The sequence below is a fragment of the Frieseomelitta varia genome, unplaced genomic scaffold (assembly GCF_011392965.1).
Source record: "Frieseomelitta varia isolate USP_RPSP 00005682 unplaced genomic scaffold, Fvar_1.2 scaffold_857, whole genome shotgun sequence".
In the NCBI taxonomy this organism is placed as follows: Eukaryota; Metazoa; Arthropoda; class Insecta; order Hymenoptera; family Apidae; genus Frieseomelitta; species Frieseomelitta varia.
In genome coordinates this window covers 87-9891 of record NW_025110653.1, presented here as the reverse complement: position 1 = coordinate 9891, position 9805 = coordinate 87, and the positions used below count along the sequence as shown (strand labels likewise).

At 31.3% G+C, this 9805-nt stretch overlaps 1 protein-coding gene across 1 annotated transcript in view; it reads left to right on the top strand.

The window, feature by feature from the left end:
* Nucleotides 1–9490, top strand: part of LOC122536635 (MFS-type transporter SLC18B1-like) — a 10704-nt gene extending 1214 nt beyond the window's left edge. Inside the window, exons 2-7 of the mRNA XM_043669127.1 lie at nt 5163–5258; nt 6823–7113; nt 7642–7762; nt 8301–8524; nt 8794–8969; nt 9274–9490. Coding sequence (XP_043525062.1) covers nt 5163–5258; nt 6823–7113; nt 7642–7762; nt 8301–8524; nt 8794–8969; nt 9274–9475 — 1110 coding nt within the window. The 3' untranslated portion in view covers nt 9476–9490. The remainder of the gene's footprint in view (nt 1–5162; nt 5259–6822; nt 7114–7641; nt 7763–8300; nt 8525–8793; nt 8970–9273) is intronic.
* Nucleotides 9491–9805: the final 315 nt, after the last annotated feature.

The following is a 9805-nucleotide window of genomic DNA, read 5'->3' as shown; positions in this document are numbered from 1 at the left end:
TTTTTTGTCCTTTAGTGCTGGTGAAATTTTGGGATGATTTTTTGTGAAATTGGAGAATAATACGACGACTTTAGGATAAATATTGTAATTGTTAGAGTTGATAATCATTTGTGTTGATGATAAGTTTCAAGCTGCAGAAGTATACATAACAATACTCAAATTGCTAGTTTTCCCAATTGTATTTATAAAAATATAAATTTGTGTTACCATGGTTATAATCCAATAATTATGTAGATTATTATTTATTAAATGATCATTAATATATATAGAGTATTTACATACACCGAAGTATTAAGCTGGTATTTCTAACGTTGATATGAATAGATTTACTAAAATTCGTTCAAAAAGTTTTGTCGATGAAGTTGAATTTTTTTAACGCTTCAAACAGTTTTGAAGATTCTGTAAGAATTTGATAGAATTTTTATCGTTTAAGCTTAGAACATTTTAGTTTGGCATTTATTGCATGTCAACAATTTGGTATGATGCCATTTATATGACTCAATCAATCACTCAAAGACAAGCATATGTAAACTTACGTTCAGATACTGATAGTCTCCGAGCTGAACAACTTATTCGCTGGTTATTACGAGCATGATAAAAATAATCTTACAATGAAGAAAGTTCATCTGCCTCTGTAAGCTTCTTTGCCATAAAAGAGAAGCTAATTATTAAATAATGGTAAAATAGTAATCATTAAAATAATAAATAATTAAATAATTTTCCCAATAGCACAACTCTAATTCAGTTCAACTGTTTGAAAAGTGACATGAAACTCACTTAACGATGCTACAGTTAAAAAAAGAGTTAATAATAATTTCGTATTTAACAATAAACAATAATAAAATAGTAATTATTAAAATAACAATTAAATCATTTTCCCAATACATATTTCCCAAATTCAATCAACTTTCTAAAGAGTGACCTAGGACTCTCATAGTTTCTACATTTCTTCAATCTCTTTTATCAAGCAGAAAGACGTATTGTGTGTGCAAAAGAGAAATGTTAGAAAGGAAACGCTCGAAAAATGAAAAAAAAAAAAAGGAAAAGAAATTTTTGATACGTCGACGAGTTGATTTATGACAGGAAGGATGTACGTATTTTGTATAAACAATGTTTATCGAGCTTGTCTGGCTCAGGGGTTAAATACTGATGCTCGAGTGCAAGTTATCAATTTACGTGGTTCATTAAGAAATACAAACGCGTCGTTCACACGTCGTCTGCTGTGAAATCTACGTATACGTATGTGTTGTAAAAAAACGAAAAATATCATCGTTTATTGTACATGTACATTCGCTGTTTGTGCAGAAAATTTCTTACGTAACTGCGGAATTATCTTCGTGAAATGGGTGTCGATCAAGAATAACAAAACGCACTGTGTAAAATAACTTTTAATCTATCTTGTTTAGAGAGCGTTCTCGCTTTTTCCTCTGTAATCGAATCTCGTTCTTAATCCTAATGGAAAAATAAATATATAGCACTGATTATTATGGTTTCTCATTTTGATGACGCACATAATGATAAAATGAAAGAACTGAAAAGTATAAATTCAACTGTATAAAGGAATTAATCAGCTAATCATTTGACAAATTTAAATATAAGACGGCGTTATCGAAGTAATTTTAATTTCAATCGTCAAAAGTTCGAATATTTTGTTCCAATCGGAAGCGAGATATTTCGTTGAAAAGCCTGATGCAACTTACCATGATCATTAACATTCACTTTTTTTCTGAACTTTTTCGAACACTCTATCAGCCAATTTTTACATTTCGGGCGCGAGTTAAATTGCAAATATCGCAGAACAGTTATCTTTCTGATAACGTAGAATTCACGACCTTACCTATTAGTCTGATCGAGAATTCAAATACAAAATTAAACAATTATTAAAGAGAATAAATTATTTATAACGATCTAAATTTAATCTTTAAAAAGTGTGAGCGTGAATAATAAAATATTGGAAAGAAAGAGAAGAGTCTTTGCAATTAATCTTAATCCTCTATTTATAATGATTTGTATTTAATTTTAGTTAATAAAAATCAGTTATCATCGTCAGTTAAAGAACTGATTTCAAATGGATTATCTGACCGTAAATATCACAATCCGCGTTCATTAATTCATATTACTTAATCTTGAAAGAGTAAATATTTCTTAAATATGATTAATAAAACGTATGTATAATTATTACTATTTTACATGCTGGAGGGCATAAAAATAAATTGAATCAGCCTAAGAAATTTTGCAACATTAAATACATTGAATTAAATTAAATTGAAATCCACTAAAATTCATTAAATTGAATTAGAATCTGTCAAACTTATTAAATTGAAATCAACAGTAGAGTACTAGTATTGTTAAAGAAGTGACGGAGAAAATTCTCGCGATGAAACAGGCGAAGCTTCCGTGTAAATGATAATTGCGGAATGATAAATCGGTTGTGCTACAAATAAACTAGTCGTGAGTTACTTGTCGCTAATTGTGGAATATCAATTTCGAATAGTTTTTGGCTGATTCACATGCTAGAGTTGTCGATGACGCATAATACTAGCGTTTCATGCGCATGCATAAATTCCAGGTTGTGATTATGGAACAGTGTTATGCATGGAACAGAATTTTCAGCGAAAGTATACGAGTTGCATTTATTACAGGAAAAAACTTTCATCTACAACATTCTCTTTTATAAATTTTCGATACCCATATCCATAAGGTTCTTAAATTAATTTAGAATGTTTTGTTTTTTTTTTGATTCTAGAAATATTTAATTTAGACTCTATGATTTAGGATTTTTTATTTTCTTTTTCAAATTTAATATTTTTTTTTCTGACTCTTTATAATTTTTAATTGTTTGCAAAGAATCTTCGATTAAGAATGTTTTATTTTCCCTAATTCTTCACTCGATACTTTAAAAATTTATAAAATTCAGAGAGCCTGTTTATTTTTAATTTTATATTTGATCAAATATAATAAATGTATATAGAATTTTATCACAAATCGTTTTTCTCAGAAAGTTCTGTTCTTGATGACAGATTGAACTTGTAAAAATAATAAACCTAATTCTGTAATACTATACATTTATACTATTGAACTTATAAAGTAATAAACCTAATTCTGTAATACTATAGTGACGGAATTTAAGGAATTAAAATTAAAATTTCTCTCTCTCGTTTTCCGAGATAACTTTGTATTACAACTATTTTTCTATTCTTCATTTTTAAATTATATTTGAATTCTGGTAATTGTTAGATGAAACAAAAATAATTTATAAATATTAAAAAGAAGATCGTTTCATGTCTATATTTAATAGATGTACTATTATAACACGTACACACGTAACATGCTTCCCTAATACATATTATACTTACATCTCGTATGAATAAGAATTATTTCACATTATTATCTCCTGTTATTGTTGGAGTTCTATTTCAGAAGAGAGATAATTCGTGTTTTGATCAGACTTTCAGAAAGATCAGACTTTACATGCATAGTTCCATCATGTACTTAATTAACTAGGACGCAATTATGTCAGACTATCTTTTACAGATATATTAGAGAAATATGAATGTCTATTTAGATATCAGAAAGTAACTAGTAAACGAATTAACAAATAGCTGTAAATGAATATAAATTAGTTCTGTTTAGCTCTACTTTAAAAACAGAGGATAAAGATTTATTAATTTTTAATTATTAATTTTAATCGTTAATTCGGAGGATTGTTAATTGCAATATTATCTGTTTAGGATTTTTTTTTTATCGTCATGCTGTTTATTAGAATATCCTTTAGAGGAGCATTTTTTATAGAAATAATATTTTTAAGGATACTTTTTATCAAAAATAATATCCCCAAAAATATTATTCTTCAGAATACTTTTCATAGAACTTACACAGTGATCTATAGCAAATATAATGTTTCTAGGAATTTGTAATAACAATAGTCTCCAAAACAAAACTAACACTTTCAAGAGAAATACCACAAAAAATAATTTCACAAGAAGATACGAATATAAAAATTTCCAATTTATAAAAATAATCCTTAGGAATATTTCTCGATTCTAACAATTTTCTGCCTATGTTTCTAAGCGAAATTAATACTTACAATGTATCCTAGTTGTATGACTTATCTTATAACACAAAATATATAAATTTTATCAATCACAAAGTCCTTTCATTATCGGAATTTCCTATCACAACGGTTAACATTCTGCAAATAGAAATTTCACAAACGAAAGAGCAAACAGAGCAACACTAGCGCCTGTAAAGAACTGACTTTGATAGTTTTTATCGCTCGATTTATCGCAATTTAGCATAATTTGTCTATCCTCGGCAAAATGTCGTACAATATAATTAATATCAATAAATGATTATCCACCGAAACGAAGCAAAAACATCCGATTAAAAGGCTGAGCTTTCGTCAGATTCCACGACCTTGGCGAAATTCTCTTCGCTCTCATTGAGTCACTTATTTCTTATCTCGTTGTAATTAAATTAATAGCTACGTCGCCGAAAGTCTTTTTTATTTTTTTACGAATTTTTCTAAACTAATGTACAATAATTACGTAAACATAGTTTAGATATTAAATTTAAAGTGAGAGGGAAATTGCATAGTCCGCGCAAATCGACTTTGATGCAATTGAAGAATGTTAAAAAAGACGTAACAGATTTTTATACATCGTGTCTTTTAATATTACAATGTAATACGACATTTTGGAATTCACTGAAACGATTATAGAAGTTATTGAAACAATTTTAAACTTTGAATTGACTTAAAATTGTAAGAATATTTTCTCAAAATTAATATAATAATATAAAGTCACAACAAACGTAACTTTAATTTATTTTTAAAATTCTTCTCTTGCAATACGTCATAATTGTTAAGTTCTTAAAAATAAAAGAATCGGATGTTAACATTAAAAAACCCAACGACAGAATTTCTCCTTGCCTTCTGAAATCGTCCGTGATTCTCTGCTGCGTGAAGTGTCTAAAGTTTATCGGGATTTATCGTGGCCAGCGTTAATTGCAGTCGAACGCGTGATAATGCGACCAAGAACGTAGTAACAACACGGAATCGTCCAACGTATTTCGTATTCCCTCGCTTAAAATCAAAAACCAAATATTATGCCTTATTATGCCCTGATCGAGCTAGTCGTTTTCTTATTCACGTTTGTTCGCAGGCTGAGAAGAAAGGAGCATCGCCGTCGGAATATGGATTGGTCTTTGGGATTTTCGAGTTCATCGTCTTTATCATCAGTCCGATCTATGGACAATATGTAGGTGAAATAATTATTATATACTTCAATTTCTTACCAATTCTTGGTTTTTAATATTTTAGAATTTAGTATTTAAATCTCTTGTCACGACGAAGCCTGGCTTTCCAATTTTTATGTGACAACAAAGAAAAAAAAAATTAGTTACACTTGAGCCTACGTTTAAAATTTAATTAAAACTGTGTTCATAACTGCAAAATTATATTTGAAATATGTCGCATCGAAAGGAAAATGTTTTTAAATAGTTGAAGATAGAAATTAACGTAAATGTTCAAAGGAGCAGTTTACGATTACTGTGATCTATCTTCTTTAATATAATCTATTCCGTTCTGGATTAAACGAATCTGATAGAGAATTATTTCTCGCTCGTGATTACGAAGAAAGATTTAATTCCATTAGTGAGATCGTAAGAGAGAGAGAGAGAGAGAGAGAGAGAGAGAGAGAGAGAGATTGTCTAGTTGTAAGAAAATACGAGAACCTAACCGATGATAGCTCCGTTTATTTCGCTGTCAAAGGTTGCCTGCTGTCAGGCGGCTACTTTTTATCAACTGTTTTTTCCTCCTAGCCTGACGAAATATCGTTCGTTTGTCTAAATAAACCTAGAAAATTAGCTGAAGGAACCGTCTAAAATTAATCTGCCGCTTAATCTGTACACAGAGCAATAAATGTTCCCCTTATCTCCCTCGAAAGAAGTTCCTCTTTTCATTAACTTTAATTTATCTTTATTGGTGAAAAGAAAATAACGCGATCAAAGGAACTAGAAGATAAAGTATCGCTTGGCAACTTTCAAAACACTTCAATTTTCGTGATTCTATTTATAACTGTATATTCATATATTTTTCGCTTTGAACTATAGTTGAAGCTAGAGAAACACGTAATAACTCGATCTGGAGAAACAGGAAATGGAAGCTTTCGAATTCTAAATGTAGATTTTTGTTGTACATCGCGTTTTCTATTTTGAACATTTTGTTTGATTATTTATTAGAAATTCTGTTGGACACAGTTTCCATTTTTGTGTTCTTCCTCTTAAATTCCCATTTTATTCTTTATTTTAAATTTCCATTTATTTAGAATTCTGTTCATACGTAATCTATTCTTTTCACTTATCCTTTCTTACAATCATAAAAGAAAAATAAATAATACCTAAGTTATTTATTTTATATATAACTCATAAAAACAGGCTGAAACAATCGATACAGTATAATTATTAATAATATAATAAACGTTTACATGATCCCCGGACAGATATCGTAAATTCCACAGCGATAAAAGAAAGAATGCACAGTGAAAAATCTTCAATTGACGATCGTTCTCTCCCCACAATCCGCAATTATTAAACGACGCCATTTCAAACAACATTTCTCTGTATTAATTGTCCTGTACTTTTCGATACAATTGATCTAAGAAACATCTTATAACATCCCCCCCCCCCCCCAAACGTACAATCGACAAACGAATCATTTATTAATAAGTTCCCAGTTACTAAATTATCCAAAATTTGATCTACAACAACTTTCCTCGAGTGCACGCTTCAAAGTTAATAGATAATTAATTCATCGTTTTATAGTTACACCGAATCGGGCCAAAACTATTGTTCAACGGCGGCATCATGACGACCGGAACGTGTGCCATTTTCTTCGGCCTGCTGGACAAGGTGAACGGCCATTATCCCTTCATAGTCCTTTCGTTCCTGATTAGAATCGTCGAGGCTATGGGGAACGCGGCGTTTCTCACCGCCAGCTTCGCCATTATCGCCAAAGAATTCCCGGATAACGTGGCTACCACCTTCGCCAGCCTGGAGACATTTTTTGGTCTGGGTCTCATTGTCGGTCCTACCGTGGGCGGTGCGCTTTATCAGGTAAACCAACTTTGCTTTCAAATATTTCTGTTTTTCTTCTTCCTTCTTTGTTTTCGTTAAAACGGATCAGAGCGTTTCAACCTTTCTACTTGAAATCGTCAGGGGTAAGAGTTTGGGTTAATGGTTAGAAACGATGGAAGCAATTGTAGGAAGATTGAAGTAATGGGGCTTTTTACGATTTATTCGGGGATAATGGCGGACTGTACAGATTCTATAGCGTTTCGTTTTAATTAACGACAAGTGAAATACATTCTGTTTTGCTATTTTAAAGACACCGAGTGTAATAGTCTTCTATTTAAAAAGATCATAGATTATACTTGCACAGTTAATAAAGTTTCAGTACTCTGTTAATCTAGAGACATTGTTAACAGATTGAAAATACATACAGAATTAATGAAGAACGTGCACAATATTTTCATTTGCAGGGATTAAAAATTCAGAATCCATTACGAATCTTTAAAATGTTATTAATTACAGAGATATAAAGTTTCAACCGCGACAAATAAATAAAACGTTGTTTTATTGCAGGTTGGTGGATACATAACACCATTCGCTGTTCTAGGATCAGCTCTCTTCACGACTGCAGTTATGACCATTTTTATCCTGCCAGTTCACCCTAATAACAACGAGGCTGCTCATAATACAGTGGGTAAGAGTTCAAAATAGAATATTTTCAATATTCTATATTTTTTATACTGTCTTATCGTTTTTTTTTTTCAAATGTTTAAACGATCCTACTTCTTACAGTATACAGGCATTTCAACTACATAAATTAATATAAAATTCAAATTTATATAAATATTTTTAACAGAGGCAAAAATTGATCCACAAATTCTATCATTTATACAGAAATTTGCATTTTTTATATTCAATTGTTTGAATGACAGAAAAATATAAACCTGCAACAATTGTAAATAATAATATCTTCTTCGAAAATTTACTTTTTAAAAAATATAAATGACTTAAAGCAATAAAAAATCCTAAAGTAATTAAAAGTAAATGTATTTAATAAAGAAATTTCAGTATAATTAAATACTTTAATTATTTCAGGAGGTCATATTATATTAATTTCAATTGACGGAGAAATTGATCTATGAAGAAAATGTTCCAAAAAAGAGAAATAATTCTGAAATAATAAATATAATTATTCTGAATTTCAATATTGTCAATTCGAAATATTTTCACAGGCATGACGAAAGCTCTGAGAATCCCGGGCGTGCTGATCGCCACGTCGTCCATAATCGCGACCAGCATGAGCATAGGATTTTTGCAAGCTACGTTGGAACCGCATTTAAGGCAATTCAAATTGAGCCCGATCGTTCTGGGTTTAATGTTCGTCATTAACGGCGGAACTTACGCAATTGCCGCTCCTGCGTGGGGTTGGCTCTGCGACAAGCATTCACATCCAAAAGTAACTATCTAATCGCCCATTAACTGCCCTACTAATGGAAAATTCGCTAATTTAGAAAGCTTATAAACGAAATAGAACGTCCTGGCCTGTTAACTGAAACTTTGCTAATTTAGAAAGTCCGTAAATGAAGTAGGTAATAGCGCAATTTGCGAGTCGCAAGTTCGTGCAACGGTATGAACATTTTTTTTGTCCTTTCGGCATTAACAATTTTCTGTATTAATGTGTCACAATTCCGTGGAAATGAATTTCAAGTTTAATTGAATTTTCAGGTGGCCACGGTGGCCGGATCTGTTCTCGTGGTCGTAGGATTTTGTTTAGTGGGCCCGGCACCTTTTATACCGTGTTCAACCACGCTGTGGATGACAGTCTGTGGTCTGGTGGTTCACGGTTTAGGTATGGCTGCACAGCTGGTTGCCAGTTTCACGGATGCCTTGAGAACGTCGATGTATGTCAAATAATCATTAACTCTTTGCCTAATTTCTTCTTAATAATAGACATTGTCCTCTCGCAGTTGTATTTCGAAATTGGCGTAGATTATTAAAAAAACAAAATAAAAAAAATCGAAATGACTAAACTGGTAATATTATAAATTATGCGTGTCAAAATTTACAGCTTTATCACGCTGATTAAAATTTGTAGACTTTCTCGTACTTATAACGAATAGCTTGAGAATTAGTAAACTTGTTATGATAACATTTATTAATTAATTTATATATATCTTTTGTAGTTTGAGAATTAATAATTTTCAGACAATACGGTTTTTCAAATAACCTGGAGACGTATGGCCTAATCAGTGGACTGTGGACCAGCACGTTTGCTCTCGGAGCCTTCATCGGTCCGAGCGTGGCAGGAATTTTACTAGACAATATTGGATTTAGAAACGCAACTATGTTCATCGTGCTTCTTCACATGCTCGTGGTAAGATACCATTCATCTGATAACAGCAACTAAGCTTAAACCTCTGTCCCCGCGAGAGAAAACTACTTTTATAAAATAAAATTTAACTTCAAAGCTTTCTGATTACTTAATAACGATCTCGGAATGCTGAATTCCATGATACGAATGTTCGAGACATTTGCCAAAAAAGTTTCAGACCGATCGAAACAACCGCTCCAATCAAATTCCCATCAAATCCAACAGTTAACGATATGTTCCAAGAAAGTCTAAACACATTATGTCTCTAAAGTCTAACACACGTCTATTATACGTTCGAACCTTCATTAGGATGCTGCGAACGTAGAGTGAATTTCTAAGAAATTATTTCTCGATTGAAGAAAAGAA